General features: G+C 38.6%; 1 protein-coding gene across 6 annotated transcripts in view; it reads left to right on the top strand.

Annotated features, from left to right (window-relative positions):
• zfyve26 (zinc finger, FYVE domain containing 26) overlaps nt 1-18,436 on the top strand; it is a 39,268-nt gene that overhangs the window by 18,189 nt on the left and 2,643 nt on the right. For 4 of the 6 annotated variants that reach the window (XM_042500578.1, XM_042500581.1, XM_042500579.1 and 1 more), the window contains exons 22-41: nt 170-369; nt 766-870; nt 1,040-1,162; nt 1,476-1,652; nt 2,973-3,222; nt 3,544-3,642; nt 3,875-4,056; nt 5,080-5,216; nt 5,613-5,641; nt 6,518-6,654; nt 7,612-7,832; nt 9,632-9,779; nt 11,102-11,311; nt 13,655-13,870; nt 14,203-14,400; nt 16,063-16,143; nt 16,263-16,390; nt 16,514-16,688; nt 17,227-17,286; nt 17,660-17,842. In XM_042500578.1, coding sequence (XP_042356512.1) covers nt 170-369; nt 766-870; nt 1,040-1,162; nt 1,476-1,652; nt 2,973-3,222; nt 3,544-3,642; nt 3,875-4,056; nt 5,080-5,216; nt 5,613-5,641; nt 6,518-6,654; nt 7,612-7,832; nt 9,632-9,779; nt 11,102-11,311; nt 13,655-13,870; nt 14,203-14,400; nt 16,063-16,143; nt 16,263-16,390; nt 16,514-16,688; nt 17,227-17,286; nt 17,660-17,842 — 3,059 coding nt within the window. The remainder of the gene's footprint in view (nt 1-169; nt 370-765; nt 871-1,039; nt 1,163-1,475; nt 1,653-2,972; nt 3,223-3,543; nt 3,643-3,874; nt 4,057-5,079; nt 5,217-5,612; nt 5,642-6,517; nt 6,655-7,611; nt 7,833-9,631; nt 9,780-11,101; nt 11,312-13,654; nt 13,871-14,202; nt 14,401-16,062; nt 16,144-16,262; nt 16,391-16,513; nt 16,689-17,226; nt 17,287-17,659; nt 17,843-18,436) is intronic. The other 2 variants (XM_042500582.1, XM_042500577.1) reach the window with 1 other exon arrangement.

Here is an 18,436-nt window from a genome sequence, read left to right as displayed (position 1 = left end):
TTATTTATGAATATGTTGATCCTTTTTTTTTACCACTTTTCTGCACATCAAATCTTCATCTTTTTCACTTTTTTTTTCTTTTTATTACTGGATAAAACAAATATAGCATTTACCTAAGGGTTGTTAAAAATGTTACTAGAATCTTGTTTATCTTGTTTTTTATGCTCAGATGGAGATGAGGGTATCGGTCAGCTGTTCCGCGTGCAGGATGCTAACCTGCGAGCGCGTGTTGCCCTCCAGGCTCTGGAGCGCTGGCCTCTGTCCGCCTGTCTGGAGCTGCTCGAGTTCTGCCTCAATGACCCGAGCACAGAGAGCTCCCTGAGAGCAGACTTAGAGCTCAAGAAGAAAGAACTGGACATCTATCACTGGGTAATTAAGTTATCCGAGAGATGTTTCCTGCAGCTATTGTTCAGTAGTTGAATTAATGTGCTCAGCTACATTTACCTCTAGAAATGTCTATATATCATACCACAGCAAAGTGGTCATGCAAATATTCTGTAGAAAGAGCTTATAACAAAGGCGGAAATTATGAACCTGTCCTTGTAATCAGAGTTATCCTGAGTCTTGAGTCAGTGTCACTGTCAGCTTGCTTCTGGTCACCTTTATTCTGTATTGACTTGAGTTCTCATTTTACACCTTAGTGAACTTTTAATCTGAGCTGTATGTATTGTACATATTTTTCGTGTGTGTCATACCTGTTAACATATTGACATAATTGTCTTTATCTTGTGACATGCCACGTGTTTTATTCTTCTCTTGTCTCAGATATTGAATTTACAGCCTCCGTTGCCGTGGGAAACTTGGCAAGAGCTGAGAACTGGGTCTAAGACAAACTCTGAGTCCATGCTGTCGACGATGGTGGAAGCAAAAGTATGTGCAACACACCTGCAGCAGTTTACTTAATAAACTGTCACACATTGTCTGTAGGATGTCAAACAAAAATGTGCAAGTTAACACACATCTCTGTCTCTATAGCACATATCGGTTCATTTATATTGTATAATGTGATTCATTGTTTTTTGGGCTTTTTTTTCTGCAGGAGTTTGCTCTTTGTGCGCAGTGGGTTGAGCTTTATCCTGTATCTGACCAGCTGAGACTGCAGCTGCAGACCGAGCATTTGCTTCATCTGCTGGAGAAGGGACAAACAGATGAAGCATTTCAGGTCAAGACCACTTAACGTCTGGTTATCTGCATAGAATTAACTTGCATAGAAATCCATTTTAGGCTTTAAAAAATGTTGGTAAAATTGTCAGGCGTCTTGAATTTGAGCCTGACTTCTAGTTCACTGAACTGGCAGATGTTTACACTATAAACAGACATAATCCTTGTAAATATGTAGATCTGTTCATAGGGTGTTTAAGCTCTAAGAGCACATTTATACTCTTCAGCTTTGATATTCTTAGGTATTGCTGTAAAAATTCTCACTCTTTTTGGTGATTTACTTTGTCCTTTTGTGCCTTACTTTTTATTTTCAGTTATTGGAGGGCCTGTCAGACTTTGTGGTCGGTCTAGACGTGTGTGAGCGCGCTCTTGACCGCCGCCCCGGATTGGCTTCCTGTCACTTCCTGGCTGACTACCTCACTCTGCATTTCCAGAGGCAGGTGTCTCCAGCACGTCGACGTCACATCCATGCCCTCCATCTGGGGTCCAAGGTTTGTGAATGTGCACGAATATAATTTTTAAAGGGACAAGTCATCCCAAAATCAAAAATATATATTTTACCACTTACCTGTGTTGCTATGTATCAGTGTAGATTGTTTTAGTGTCAGTTGTCGGAAATATCAGCTGTAGAGATGTCTGCCCTCTGATTTAATTTTATTTCTTTTCATTTATTTATTTATTTATTTAACTCAAGACCATATCACATGAATGGAACCAGATGAAACTCTGCTTTTGGTGCTCAAAGCACAAAAAAAACACATTTAAAAAACTCAACAGCAATGTCTCTATCTGAAAATCATGACCTGCTCACTCAAGATAATCGACAGATCTCGTTGTGAGCAGTTTCATGTAGGAACTTGCCGTTCTGCCAACCATATCAGCGCCTAGAAGCAAGTATGCATCTACTCATGGACGAGAGGCTCCTGCTCATGACAGCACGAGGTGTAAACATTAGAGTCGTCTTTCTCGGCTGAGCTGTAATGTTAACCAGCTCAGTGAGCTACCAGTAGATGCACTCTTACTTCTAGGCGGTGATACTGTTGGAGGGTTGTTAGATAGAAAATAGTGCTAACATAAAACTGCTCACAATATGTTCTGTGGATTGTTTTGAGTCATGATTCGTGTCATGATTTCTGAAATATACAACGCTGCTGGATATCTTATATGTTGTATGTCTTGTTGTATGTTGTCTTTTTTCCCAATTTTTTAAATTTTTAAATTTTTTTTATGATGCTTTGAGCACCACAAGCCAAGAACCATCTAGTTCCATCTTATTGCCGAGAAGAGAGACATCTCTAGAGCCGATTAATACTCAGTTTCAGTCTGTCTCAATTAAGTTCTGTGGGATTCCCTTAGAAATGTTAAGTGGTATTGTATCCACTGAAGTTCACTCGAATGAGAGGAAACCTGATTCATGCTCATACCGTCAGTCACAAACAGTCTGTTTTCTCTTCTGAGGTGAAAAAAATCCTTTCTTGCAACTCAGTGACAAACCCAGGCTTACATGCGTCTAAACCCTGGCTTCTGGTTTTGCAACTCTTCAACTGTGAAATTTTTATAATTGTGCAGGAATGACCTTTTCCATTTCACCTACTGGCAAATGTTTTGTTATGAGTATTAACTTGTGCTACAGAGTAGCACAGCCAATTCTTTTAGTAATCAGCAAATGACACGATGAGTGCTTTACCTGACTGGTTCTGTAGTGAGTGTAATGATTTTAACTATCAAAGACAATAATCTGTTGCAAAACCAAAGTTTACCATGAAAGCTTCAGGTTGTGTTTATATCAGTGGATGTCTTTTATCCTCCAGGTGTTACTGACTCTGCCTCCAGCCGCTAGGCAGGAGTATTTCCCGCTGCTGTCGGAGCCGCTGCTGATGCTAGAGCAGCTGTTGATGAACCTAAAGGTGGACTGGGCAGACGTGGCGGTGCAAACCCTGCAGAGTTTCCTGGTTGGTCAGGAGGCCGGCTTCGGTGCCGAGGACATCGATAAGCTGCTGGCAGACTACGCCTGCAAGGCCCTCGACTTCTCCTGCGCCCCCAGAGAGAGGTCTCGATCCGGTCAGTGCTGAGTGCAAATTATGTGGTGACAAACATGTGCAGTCCTCACACATAAAGGAGACAAATTCAAACAAACTCTCACAGAATGACGAGGACTTTTTTGCCTTCAGGCTTAATTTGGTACCATTAAAAATTAAGTGGAGTGCTTCTGGCAAATTTTTCATGTATAAATTTTTCAAGGCTTGGAATTAAATTTTAAAACACAGAATCTGCTTGTGCACCAAAAAGATACACTTGTCTTTGAAACTTTTAAGCTCACATGTTAGCACAGCTGCCAACCAAAGTAGCTTTACCCTAAATATTTGTCTGCTTGTTTTTCAGATTCTGTAATCAGCCTCCAGGATGTGCTGCTGCAGTGTCCTGCTCAAGATACCGGCTCCTTATCATCCAATCGACTCGAATCTCCAACATCCTCCACAGGTGAGACGTTTGTACAGTAACAATATGACATGCATATGAAGTCTGTCACACAACAGCACTGCTGGATGTCACATATTCTGCCCAAGGAATTGTAAATATTGCTTTAAAAAATGCAAATGAAGCTTTTTCTGATGGTGTTTCTGGTGTGAATTTAGTGTTAAGTGTACAACTAGTGAGTGATGCTCCTTGTTTGAAACATAATGTTCTTCTGTCCTTTCTTGTGTTTTTTTAGGCAGCACACCAACACACACCTCCTCCTCAAACAGCACGGACAGGGATCGAATCTCTGCAGGCAGAAACCGACGCTCGCCTGCCAAGTTTCAGCCTCCAGACCATCCCCCAGCCCGCAAAGACTGGGTCCCCGACACCAAGCAGCTCATGTGCATGGTCTGCCAGCGTGAGAGGTTCACTATGGTGAGTGGGCAATGCAGACTCACTGCAGTTGTCAGAAATTAAACAGAAGTACGAGCAGACATATCAAACATATTTTCGATATACAAGGGGACACATCAGTTATTATTGTTATTGTAATTAATATTATTATTATTATTATTATCTTTGCATTTATCCTCTGAAAATCATTCAGGGCTGGCCCTCATTTACAGTGATGTCAAGTATAAAGATAAAAAACAGCCAAATACAGTTTATGAAAGACACAAGATGCAAAGAGCAATAAATCATTAACCCTTTGCAACCTGAGCAAATTGGCTTGATTTCTTTCAAATGCATGGAAAGAAGGCAATGAGCAACGTAAGAAGAAGAAAAGACCCAGAAAAAAAGAAGTAATACCAAATAAATAAAATAAATATTAAAAAAGAAGTGCTTAAAAACCTATAATAAATGCAACAGAATTTTAAATATGTAATTATAATAATTATATAGTGTTTCCCTACCTTTTATCTTGTTTGCATATTTCTCTTGCTTTTTTAAAATTATTTTCTATTTCTTGCAGTTTGTAAAACATTTATTTCCAAGTTCCTTTTATTTCATATTTTTGAAAGAAATTAAGCCAATTTGCTCACAGCTCAAAGGTTTAAATACTTGTATCCATACCTGAAAGCAGCACAAGAAAAGTGATGTTGATCCAGGTTTCAAAGGGTAAAAACAAGTATTTGTAAATAGAAATAAGAAAATACAAATTATTAAAGCAGATTAAAGCAAGTACAATATTCTTTTATCAGTACGAAAAACAATAATTTAAAACAAGGCGCAAACAGAAATTCAGTAGCGAGAGGTCAGAGCATCAAAACTGAACGCAGATCTTCCAAGTTCAGTACAAACTCTAAGGACTTTAAGTAAAAGAGAATCATTTGATCTTGTATGATGTGGAGACATAATATCTTACCTCCTTAAAGGAAACTAATGAGAGTAACATGACTGTTGATTTTAAAACTGGTTGTCAAACAAATTATGTCTTTTTGTCTTTTACTTTTTCAGTTCAACAGACGACATCACTGTCGAAGATGTGGCCGTCTGGTTTGTCACGCGTGTTCAGAACATAAGATGCCCGTTGAAGGCTGCCCAGGAGACGAAGTCCGAGTCTGTGACCAGTGTTTCGCCTACTTTCACCCAGAGTAAGACCTTGTGATGCACACGTCAAATAAAATGTTTTTGTAACAACACAGGTGCAATATTCATAAGATGTTTTCTGTAGTCATGAAAAACTATCACACATAATGACATAATCCAGCAAAGAAACAAAAATACCGACCTTGCAGCTATTTTAAATAATTAAGCAGGTTTTATTTGACATGTTGTTGATAAATTGTGATAATTTAAGAGGTTGCTGTCAGTATGGGCACTTATAAATAATAAATCCCAGAGTTTGTATCACTTTTTAGTTTAGTGTTTGACCTAAAAAACAAAAGGATGGAATAAAATTTGGGGGGAAGCCTTCAAGAAGTAGATTTATATAAAATCAGACACATTACCGTGTTATGAAATTCTGTTTTCTTTTTTTCCATGTGCAGTTCTGACGATGAGCTGGAGCCAGCTGAAGGTAAACATTTGTTCTCAAAGGCTGTATTTAGTGTAATTAGGAAAAAAGGTGTTCTTATTGGACTAAAGTCTTGAAATCTCGTACGGACATATTTAAGGCAAGTATCTAACCATACAATATTAACATTTCTAGATTACAGGAAAAGTCACACTTTTATCTGTAGTCAGTCAGAAGTTTTTGAAAAAAAAAGGAATAAAACATTAACATTGTGTTTATCAAATGTTTTTTTTCTACACTGCTTTTGTGTGCATATTTTGGACAACAAATACTTGATTGTGCTCCTTGTAATTTCTCCGATGCAGCCAATTTAGTCTTTTGGCACATGGGACTACTGTTTTTGTTGCTATATATTTAATTATATTTAGGAAAAAACATACAGTACTCCCATGTGCCCAATTATTTGATCTCTATTAATGTCTAACAAGTTGAATATCAAAGATATGCCTACATATGCAGTGTGAAAAAAATTTGTGTGAAAGAAACTTAATAATCATAATGTAAGCCTTTTTCTTTGTTTTAAAAAAATCCTTATGAAAGTGGGATTTTTCATTCATAAGAAAAACTCACTTTTCAACAAAACTGTTGGATTGATTTTTAAATTTCTTTACATGTGTGCTTAAGCAAGCTCAGAAAACACTTTCACCAAAGGAAATTCAAAATTTCAGTTTTATGCAAAAAATGGGTTAAGTATCTGAGAACTTTCATGTTAATTTCATGTGAACTTCCTCTTCGTTATATCAAAGAGAGAAAAAGTGCCACACCTTTTATTCATCAGTAAAAGCAGGATGCAGGCTTGGCTAAAATCCTCGTACATGCATTCTGCAACATCACACCTGCCACCTGGACTATCCGAAAACCCCATCTGTCTGTGTGCAGTAGCTGGAAGCCCCGTGGTCACAGAGGAAGCTCTCGATGGGATGCTGCATCTGCCTGAAGTGGTCCAACGACAGATCCAACTCAGCACAAATGCTTCAGAGAACCAGCTGCTGCGGAGCGAGTTCTATTATGAACAGGTCAGGATTTCAACATTTATCATTGCTCTGGATCAGTCATTTTAAACTCACTGCAGATGACTTGTACAAAGTACAACAGCATTGCTGCTCTAATAATAAACATTATGGATAAGGATCCATGCTCTGCTGTAAATAAATTCTAGTCACTTGTTTTAGACTGTAAATAGACACTATAATGAAGTGGAGCCTAAACTTTAGATTATTTGTAGCATTTTAGGGCGAAATTGCCCTTAAATATTATCAATATATTTCAGTATTTTTTGCTATAACAATGTTCTTGATGATATGAGAAAACACTAACAAATATTTATTCTTTTCTAGAATATACAGTTGTAACAAAAGAAGTGTTATAGTTTTATAAGTCAGCATAGAGGTAAAAGTTTGCCTTCAGATATTCAGTAAAAAATACATTTAAAAAAAATCTCTCATTTCTTTAGTTTGCAACAGTATCTCAGAGTGAGATTCAGATTCTGTATAAAATGCAAATAGAGCAGAAAAAACAAACAAATCATGATCTAAACAGCTGACAAATGAAAAAAAAATGTACCCTTGAATCTGTAAATATTAAAAGACCATAAAAAGAAAAAAAGAATAATTACAAAATAAATATAGATAAATAATATTAATAAATAAATGAATACTTTATATAAAAAAATATGTTGAGTTAATGAAGTTGTTAAGGTCTACCTGGACCTGCTCGCTCTGTCAGGTCTCCTCTACTCTTCCTGCTGTAATGAGTGTTATTCAGCACTGACCATCAAACCCATCATGACAAAAAGTTAAAATATTGCCAATTTCACGATAGGAATTTCTCATATCATATAAAAAATTATACCAGTATTATCGTGAGTAATATGATATGGCACACCCATAGTTGACAGAACACTACATTCTTATAGTCGAATGAACCCTGTGATTACAGTCAAACTGATTATGGTCTTTTGCTAAAACCCCAAGGCTCCCAGTGCGTACCTCTGCGTGGCCATCTTGTCTCTGCACAGCGACCAGACGGCCTGTGGTCATCAGCTCATCGACCACTGCCGCTCTCTGTCTCGTAAGCTGAACAATCCAGAAGTGGACGCCTGCCTCCTCACTGACATCATGCGGCAGCTGCTCTTCAGCGCTAAGCTGATGTTCGTGAAGGTCGGCCGCAGCCAGGATCTCGCCTTATGTGACAGGTAAGATGTAACCCTGAGTCATTGCAATGTAAGCATTTTTTTTCCTGTTTTTCCATAGTAATGTGCAGAATTAGAATATAGAATATAGCCTTTAAAAATTTCAGGGTTTTATTATTTTAAAGCCATATGGCCCAGCCCCATATGACAGCATATGTTTCTGTCCCTGTCCATAGCAGTACATTAAATAGTTAAAATGGAGGCATTCCTGTTTTCTTTTCCAAACTGGGGGTTCACCAGCCGCCATCTGCTGTAGTTAACATACTGATGACAGATAAGTACCACATGCAGCTCCTCTTCAAAACATTCCAACTATCCTTTTAAAGGCCCAAAACCAAACAGGTGTTTTCAGTCACTCTGCCTTTCTCAAATTAGACCTTTAGTCTGGTTGAAATTGGCCGCTGTTATTCTGGGAATTACATGATGCTGCCAAATGTCATGGACTTATAAGTTTATGGGGTTTAAGGTAGTTTTACGTAAGTTGTTTCCCCTTAAGGTGGAAAAAAATGAGAGTGAGTGGGCCGTGAATCAATGGCAGTCTTCACATTTCCAGACGGTCTCAGAAGAGGTTTAATTAATGAAAACACCTGTGTGGGTGAAACACAGGTATGTGTTTCCTTCAGGCCTTTTTTCACAGAAGACATTGTGACAGGTGTCAGAAAAAAAAAGCAAAGGTATCAATAAAAAATGAATTATGTAACTGCTCCAATGCAGAATTACTACAAATTAGCAAACAACTTCATACCCATCAGACACAGAGCAGCGTTACCATCATATGGGAGTTTTAGCTTAGGTTTTGTCTCCACCAACTTCTGAGAAAAATATGTGACTCTTTGGTATCTACATGTTCAACTTTCTTCACTAATTAGTTGCTGTAAAACTTGCGAAAGTAAAAGCAAATGAAAAAACAAGGCCGTAATTGGAATTAAATCGACTTAAATGAATCAATCAGAAGTCGTACAAATGCTCAGACAGGGGGAAGTAGGATTTTATTAATCATTTCTTTCTGATATTGTATTGTAAGATCTCAAAATAGTTGGTGACATATTTCCTGTTTTGTCAAATAATTTAATAAATTCCTTTTCTTAAACTCGTCATTATGGGAATCAATGCAATGGAATCTCCAATGTAGATTGAGAAACACAAAATCACCAATAAAAACCATCCACAAATACCAGATATTTTCCTCTTCTGTTGGTAAACCAAATAGATACCTTTTTGACTATATGATATGTTCATTGTCCTCCAGGTGTCCCACTGTAAATAGGCTTGTTTTTAATCTAACATTTTTACTGGAAAAAAGAAAAGCCATGCTTTATGTTGCACATTTGGGCAAAATAAAATGGTCTTTCAATTTTCGTTGTTGGAAAAATTGGTCTTAAATTTAATCCAAGTGGCATTGAAAAAGCCTTTAAAAAGTCTTAAATCTACCTGGCCTTGAGCTGCAGGAACCCTGGATATTTTGTGCGTGTAATCACAGACCCTAATTCATTGTTAATCTAACACATATTGATTATTGCCGCTTTAGTTGTTGACTCTTAACTCCCCAGATGAGTGAGTGTCATTAAGACAGTTGCTGTCATTGTGGTTAGATGTGCTTTATCTCTTCCAACAGATCTAAAGTGACTGAACTCGTTGCATACTTCTACGTGTCACTACTTGCATAGTAACCTATGGCACAGTTGCAGCTAAGGAAATGAAGTCTCTGACTGTGTGTGTGTGTTCTTTTATTTGTCTCACACAAACACGCTCATGATTTTTACACAGTTTTGCTTCCTGTTTTATTTGTTTTGTTTCCACAGTTACATCAGCAAAGTAGACGTGCTGAAAATCCTTGTGACGGCTAACTACAAATATATTCCTTCTCTGGATGACATTCTGGAGACTTCTGCTGTCACGCGCCTCCGAAACCAGCTTTTGGAAGCAGAGCACTACCAGCTGGCAGTGGAGGTGAGACAGTTGGTGGCTTATTTGTTTTTCTTTTGATAATTGTATTATTATACCTCTGTGCTGGTGCGGTTGTTGCTGGAGGCATAACCTTATTGTCCCATTCTCACAAATGTGATTTCTCCTGAACACCTGGAGGGGATTTCTTCAAGTTTGGCACAAACATCCACTTGGACTCAAGAATAAACTGATCAGATTTTGGTTGTCAAAGTTCAAAAGTCATAGTGATCTCAAATATTTGTTTTTGGCCATAACCCAAGAATCAAATGCCAGTTATGACAAAAGTTTACACAAATGTATATTAGACATTATTATTCACCAGAATCATACATGTTAATACAGTCAAAAATTCCATTGTACAAAAAATACACATAATGCTTTTTATTATGTTCCCTTAACTCTTTGAGACCAGGGCAAATTAGCTTGATTGATTCATGATTTTTAAAGAACTTGGGCAAAGGGCAATGAGCCATTTTTTTAAAATATACAACAATATTACCAGAAAAATGGAAAAAAGAAACAAACATGGAACATAACATGAAAAAGTGCTTAAAATTATATTAATTTTGTGGAAAGTCAGTATAAATATTTTTTGGGGATATTTTTCCCTAGGTTGCTCACTCCCTTTTTTTCCCCATGTTTCTAAAGAAATCAGACCAATTTGTTAAGATTTCAAAGGTTTAAACGTGGTGTCTTATTGCAGGACAAGAAAAAGTGACACTCATTCAGGTCTCACAGGTTTAAAGTCTCCACTGCATATTATACAAGTCCAAACAGGCATGGATGTAAACTGCATCTTAATTGGTTGGCAGAGGCACAAAACCGCAAGGTGGTGATGTTTTTCTTTAACTTTTGTCTCTCTTCAATCATACACTCATCATTATGCAATATAAACAACCCTCCCAACCCGCTTCTGTTTCATAACTTTGTTTTACACGAGTACATGCCAAGATTTTGATTGCTTTAGCAACCTTGATTCTTTTAGCTTAATGGTTCCCAACTCCCTGCCACACCTTTGTTGTTCCAGGTATGATTTACAGAGCAGTGTCTCCTTCAGGCTTTTTGACATCTATAACCACAGAGTATTACAGTAGTATCAATTACAAAATAGGTGGTGTAGTTGTTGTACGACATTTACAAATGAATGAATGAATGTCACTGGTATGAGTGAAGTTTTCAATTGTATGGTACAGCTGTATACGTGTAATATTTTAGAATATTGGCCCACAACTTTGTAAAAAAGTCTGAGACCATCATGGTACAGAAAACTTTAAACTCCACGGCTGTTCTTATTATTTTCGGTTGCTTGTCTGCTGCTCTGCCAGGTGTCTACCAAGAGTGGCCTGGACCCTAGTGGTGTGTGGCAGGCATGGGGGATAGCATCTCTAAAGGCAGGAAACCTTACCGGAGCGAGAGAGAAGTTTGCCCGCTTCCTGAAGGCTCCAGTGGACCGCAACCAGCTCAACCTGGGTCCATTACTGCTGCAGGAGGTCGTCCAACACCTGGAGACTACCGTACAACCCACTGTGACCACGGTAGGAAGACACATCTTATTCTTTATCCAACTAGCATCTCTGTCTACTCTCAAACACTGTCATTATAGCCCATACAGGAGCAGAAAATGCTCTTCTCTTTCAATCGCTATAATTTAGCCTGCATTACTGCTACGCTGTAAAAGGTTGCTGTAAAATGCAAATGTGTAACCAAATTAACCTTTTTAACTCATCTCACTGGATAAGGGATGTGCTGTTTAACATAAAGCTAAAAAAATTAGACATACACTACTGGTTTCAGAAAAGAAAGTTGTGGAGACCATTTCTGACAGTCTTCGACAAACCCTCCACACAGGTGTGTCAATTAAGAAAGAGTTTATCATGTTATGGCCTTTGCAATATACACACCTGATGTTTTTTAAGGTTAGACATGCTGCTCCTGCTTAACATTTTATTTTTTAAGTTTGATTTATGAACATATCAGGTGTACATCAGTTATACACTGGAGCATGTTTTTAACTGTAAGATGTAGGTTATCTTTGTTACTTTTGTCATAGTGAAAATGGATATAAAGAACTTTCAAAGAAAGGGACAGATCAATGAAAATTCGGTCATTATCGACTCACCCTCATGCCGATGGAAAGTCGGATGAAGTTTAAAATAGTCCACAAAATGGAGTTTCACGGGGACAAGGCGCTGCAGTCATCTCCCAAACAATGGAAACAAACAGTGGATAGGATTCAAACATTAAAAAAAAGACATAATAAAACCACAAAATGTCTCCATACTGCTCGTCCAAAGTAATCCAAATGTCCTGAAGCCCAAAAGTGCCAAGCTATTTTCAAAATCATCTCTGGCATCATATTTTTAGCCTTGGTGTAGCCTATAACTCCAAGTGTGGGAGCTGTGTCACGTATATTACCTCGCGCAAGGCCTTATGGTATCTGCAACCTGGTGTTTATATGCTACCTGGAAGCTTCCCGTCACACACAGTAGTTTTAAATCTAACAAAGGGACTTGTTGCTTGCTGCTAACTCCACAAGTCTCGCTCTGTGACGCCAGTGAGATTTTTCAAAACAACTTGACACATTGGGGCTTCAGGACACTTGGACATTTTGTTGTTTAATTATGTCTTTTTTTAACATTTGAATCCTGATCACCATTTGTGTAAAATGAGATGAGTGCAATGCCTTTTCCCCATGAAACTCTGGCAGGGTTTTGTGGACTTAAAAACTTCACCTGACTTTCCATCGTCATGAGGGTGAGTAGATAATGACTTGACTTTAATTTCTGAGTGAACTATCCTTTAATGTCTTTTAATGCAGCTTGCAGCCAAGTGTTCTGCATTGTCTTTTGCAAAGAAAACTTGCTAAAAGCTTTCACTTTCAAAATGATTTATTGTGTTTTATTAGTGGTGCAAGAGTGTAGTTTTAGGAGGGAATTTTTAGAGTGACTCCAGCTGAAAATATAAAATGAGAAGCTCAGTGAAACATATGAATCACTGTAACCAGATTTTGAAATCACTGGTGAATCTGTCAGATATAATATCTTAAGTGGACTCTGTAGTTGCATCTCATGTAAGGCTGTTTAAAATTCATATCCTTCTTCAATCTGTAGCTTTATTTCTGCAGTAAACTTTGTTATGACACAGCAGAGGGGAGGTAGTGTCACTTCTCTGGTGTGAACTTTCTGGAGTCATACAGAATGTGCAAGACCTCATCAACCCCCAGCTCTGTTACATGACACCTCAAGAATCTCCCCGTCTCGACCTCAGGTACCTTCTTGTTTGGTGACAGGAGGTCGCAGGTCCTCAGAGGACACTAGTGTGTCCTGGCATGTGTGGCTTCTCTTGGCCAGGATTATATAGGAGTTTAAAGTGAGAGATCAGGACAATATGTGAATCTGTGTTCTTTGCAAACAACTGCTAGTGGTGCAGTGACTGTGTTTAAATGCACAAAACATTACATTTTAATGACATTTACAATAATATTAACCTAATTTATACTGCATCTTTTTTTCACAAAAAACAAAACAGTTGAGATGCATATTCCCAATGGACTGTGAACATGTCCAAAGAATGCTTCTAAAACCCAAATAATATTGATATATCCCACATGTCTTAATCTTAAAATGCTACATTAAGAATAAGCCTTATCAGAGTTTCCAAAGGGAATATGTTGTTAACATGACCCATATCAAATATTGAATATTATCATATTTTGAATCATAGTGGAATATTATCGTGCATGTAAATGCAGTCAGATACACCTCCTCATATAATGTTGAACTACAATGAATGTTTTTATACTCGCCTACATGCACATATAAAGTCTTGACCTTCTTTGCAATGTTAGTGCTGACAGTGTTGTCCTGTGTCTGTGTCAGTCTCTTGGTGAGGACATCTTGGCGTCCCTGCGGGAGCTGGAGGACGCTCTGTCCGAAGCCGGTCCTGTGGATCGTCCAGAGGGTCAGACGCAGAGCAGCAACCTTCACCAGGAGTGTCTCTACTACCTGAACACATATGGCACTCACATGGCACTAATCAGCTTCTATATGCGACATGATTGCATGACAGAAGCCCTGACACACCTGCTCAACAAGGTGAGGCTTCTGGAAAAGTTAGTTTAATTTCATTGGAAATGTCAGAACAGTCAGTGGCAAGAGGGACTTCAGATATGATTTGACACCTTGCCATGTTGCCAAGATCTCAAATCTGGCTGGATGTCAGGTGACCTTAACTCTGTCCAGTGAGTCAGACCCTTAAAATAGGTTAAACAAGTAGCAGAAATGGAGGAAGCTTACCACAAAATATGACTACACCTTTTTTCTCCTTTTACCTACACATACGTTACGTTAAAGTTTAAGTAAACTTTAAGTTTACTTTAAACTTTAAGTTAAGTTTAAAGCGTTTTTTCTGCTTTATCATGGCTCAGGAGTGCCCAGATGAGGTATTTCTAGAGGGTGTGTTGCAGCCCAGTCTGGAGCGGGGGCGTCTTGGCATGCTGCAGGGCATAATGGAAAAGCTTGACCCCGGCCTGGAAACATGCAGCCGCTACCTCATCGCCTCCTGCCAGTTCCTGCAGCGACGGGGATACTACAACACTCTCTACCAGCTGCAACAGTTCATGATGGTTAGAATCTTTAATCTCTTTTTTTAAAAATCCTTAGGGACTATTTGGCCCATTTTACGTGCTTTTCGCTCTTGATTTTTTTATTATTTTGGCTGTGTTCATGCATAAGGCATGACCCTATAGCCATCAAAGCATAAAAGCATGCAATGTATTATATCTGGGTGGCATTTTGGGATTTTTTTTCAAACTGATGATGTCATTTTAACCATATTTGGCATATGGAGAAACTACATGCTAGTCCACTAGGTGCACTGTCAGAATCAATTTTGCTGCAAATCATTGACATATCTCTGGCTGGGGGGGGGGGGGGGGGGGTCACCTAAAAACATAGTGGCATCAGGCCAATAATTTTTGGCCTTTAAAGGGTTAAAATTCTGAAAATTAACGAAGAGTTGATATGTATGATGAGGACTGATGTTTGTTAAAAAATGAACTGATTTTAAGAAGTACATTTTGCTCGCACAGCGGTAGGAGTGTGTGTAATATTAAAGTGGGCCCTAAAGGTCAATTATTTTGGCTTGATTGAAATGTCAGAAACCAAAGGAACACGGTCTGTGCCAAGTTCACAGGAGTGCCCAGATGAGGTTTTTGAGGTCATCACATCGCTGCGCTGTTCACACTTCAACTTCAGGAATCACTGATGAGTGTGTCTGGTCTCCAAACTATGTTTTGTCATGAAAAACAAGACGTGATGCTGGAGATGACGTAACACTGATGCAAGACTGGATTTTTTTCATTGGCACAGATGTTCACAAAATTTGCCTGTTTGGTCTCATTGCAGCAACATCTTTGATCCATGTTGCAAATGCAACACGTTTAGTGAAGTTCCTGTTGTAACAGGCGACCCCTCCCCCAGATTCCCCATAATCCGCTTCTCACGCTCTCGTTGGCTGCAGCTCACCGACATGTCCAGACATTTATCATGCTAGATAAATATCTGGGACGTGTCTGTGATGCACGTCAGCTTGACTCGTATCCTTGAACAGTTCACTCATAGACTTTGAGCCCTGATTTTTCAAGCTCTGAGCCAAAAGTGATTTGCCTCTTTTGTCGGGAACTCTAAACACATTCAGCGAGTGAAAAATCAGGGCTGAAGTTGCGTAGTGTGAATGGGCAGCTTAAGTGTAAAAAGTGTGGCATCTGCTTTAAAATTACCTCTATAAAATATAAACGTGTATATTTGCTACACTACTTACATATAATAATTATTACTGCAATATTCTGTGGTGAAACTCGATGAACTGATGAACTCCTGATATCAAATTACAACAGCACCAATAGGTATGACAAAATACATTACATAACACAGTCCATTAATAAGGAAGCAATATTTAGTCAAATCTTGGCACAAACTGTGCAGCAGGATCACATAATGTTGGATTGAAGCGTGAATTTCCCCTCTGGGGACCATTAAAGTCTTATCCTAAAACTGGAATTACCACATGCTAGTTTTATGCCTCCGACAACCAGCCAAGTTGCAGTTTACATCCATGTCTGTTATGACTTAATAACTGCTCGGTACAGTCAGCCTAATAAAGGAAAAGATGCCCAAAAAGTCCAACAAAGATTAAGCTACAGAAAATATACTCTTTAGTAAGTTCATAATTTTGCATCAGAGAGTGATATTTTCACGTGATAATTAAAAAATACTTTTTTGCACAGGATCATGTGCGTGCAGCCATGACATGTATTCGATTCTTCACTCATGGAGCCAGTTCGTATCTACAGCTTGGAGAACAGCAGGTATGTATCTCTTTTTTCCCAAAGAAATGCAGTTGACAAAACGTTTTAAAAAATCTCCTTGCTCATATCAGAAAGTTGACCTTCCCCTTAACCTTAAACTTGACCTTGACCCTGTGCAGCGCTGGTTGGTCAGAGCGAAGGAACACCTGAGGACGTACCTGCAGGAGCAGCAGGGTCGGGGTGCTGGGAGGAGAAGGTCTCAGGTCAACACTTTCAGGAAGATGATGTCGTCCAGTGATGTGTCCAGGTTATTCAGTATATCTAAAAGAGATAAAAAGAGATTCAAAATTAATCTTGGGGTCTTATTTTTCTGCTTAATTAGAACTATTTTTGGTCAAAACATATCTTATAAATATCTTATTTTCGATAGGCACATGAACACAATTGAGCTTCAGTTGGAGGTGACACGTTTCCTCCACCGCTGTGAGACCGCCACCTCCTCTAAGGTGGCACAGACCAGTACACCCTCCTCCAAATCTGCTGGTTCCACATCACCACCCACCCTGTTTGGAGGGAGCCCCATGAAAGTTGAGGTTGCCTGTAAGGTGAGTTTCCTGTGATTATCACAGTGCATTTAACACCTGGATCACATCAGGTTTTTTGTGTTGTGTTCAGACGCCTTTCACAAGCGTTTAAACCTCTAAAACCAAAGAAAATTGGTTTGATTTCTTTAGAAAATGTCCAGAATTTTTTTAAATAAAGTTTATCATTCTATGTTACAGAAAAACAATATATGTATTTTTATATTATTATTGTATTTCTAACCACTTTTTTTAGGTAATATTCTTGTTTGTTTTTGTTTTTTTTCTTTTGTGGTGCTTATTTTCAAGGAAATTTTCTTATAACCTTTCACCAATATCTTGTTTTGGGTTTTTTTGGCCATTTCTTGCCTTCATCCCATTATTTTGAAATAAATCAAGCCAACATGCTCTCGTTTCAAAGGGTTAACTTTATTTACTTAAAAATCTTGATGACACTTTATAGAGATTTATGGCAGGGTTGCACCAACAAGGATTAATTTAATCTGCTTACATGTCTGTAATAAAATCAGTAATATGTCTTTGATCTATTGTTCTATTGCAGGTGATGCTTGGAGGCAAAAACATAGAGGAGGGTTTTGGCATTGCATATAGAGTCATACAGGTATGTCATATATGAGGTGATCTTTGCCAAGTATCTGTTTTCCTTTCAAAAGTTAGAGTACCTCTGCCAACTAATTACATTTGTCAGCACGCGCTCTTTACATGTCAGCTCTTCCTTGCCTCAGGACAAATTTTTGGTAAATGTCTTTGTAACAACACCTAGAGCACATTAAAATATACTGCCAACAAATAATTAAAGATATTTACGACTTAATCTTGGATAAGATAGACAAAAACACTGAGTACACATTCACCAACTCACTGTACAAAAAAAATGCAGCACAAATAGAATCAAAGTGTTTTCTGGTCAGTGGTGCTCTCTTTAAGAGTTGAAGTGTCTGTCATCCTCATTTCCTCCTCTCTTCCTCCCTCAGGACTTCCAGCTGGAGGCCCAGGCGGTCTACATGCGGGCCGGCCAAAGGCTCGTCCGGCAGCGGCAGTATGGAGCCGTGCGGCAGCTGCTCAAGTGTGTCAGTGAATCGGGCACCGCCACCAAAAACGACTGTGACGCCCTCATCCTCAGCTGTGTCTCCATTGCAGATAAGGGACCAGCTGACGTGAGTGACAGAAATAAAAGAGAAACAAATAGGGGCAAATTAACAAAAGAATTGCATGGCTTTTGCAGCTGCTAAACCTGCATACATTGTTTTAAAGCCTTAACTGAGCTGCTAAGCAAATAGCATTTCAGTGCTCCTGAGCTATTTGCTCATATTTAAATAGGGTTATATACATACATTACAAATGGTCCATTTCAGAAAGAATAGTGCTGTGCAGCCACACACAGTTGAAGTAAAATTATCAGCATCCTCAGAGACTAGGTGGTAAGTGAATCCCATTTTTAAGGGGGTCACATTCAGACTTTCAAGTGATAATGGCAGCAAATAGGGATATTAAAGGTCCAGTTTGTAGGATTTCGAGGCATCTGCTGGCAGGAGTAGTATATAATATTCATTACTATTTTTTATCACTGTATTATCACCTGAAAATACGAACTGGTGTGTTTTTGTCACCTTAGAATGAACTGTTTATATCTACATAGGGAACAGCCATATTGTTTCTACAGTAGCCCAGCATGGACATGTTCAAATTTTGCATCGGCCAACGTAGTTCTCCTACACGTTTGGCATATGTAAAAAGTTTCAGTTCTGCAA

This window comes from Plectropomus leopardus, chromosome 14 (assembly GCF_008729295.1).
Source record: "Plectropomus leopardus isolate mb chromosome 14, YSFRI_Pleo_2.0, whole genome shotgun sequence".
Classification (NCBI taxonomy): Eukaryota; Metazoa; Chordata; class Actinopteri; order Perciformes; family Serranidae; genus Plectropomus; species Plectropomus leopardus.
Note: the sequence above shows the minus strand (reverse complement) of the source record. Positions and strands in the feature narration are given on the sequence as shown.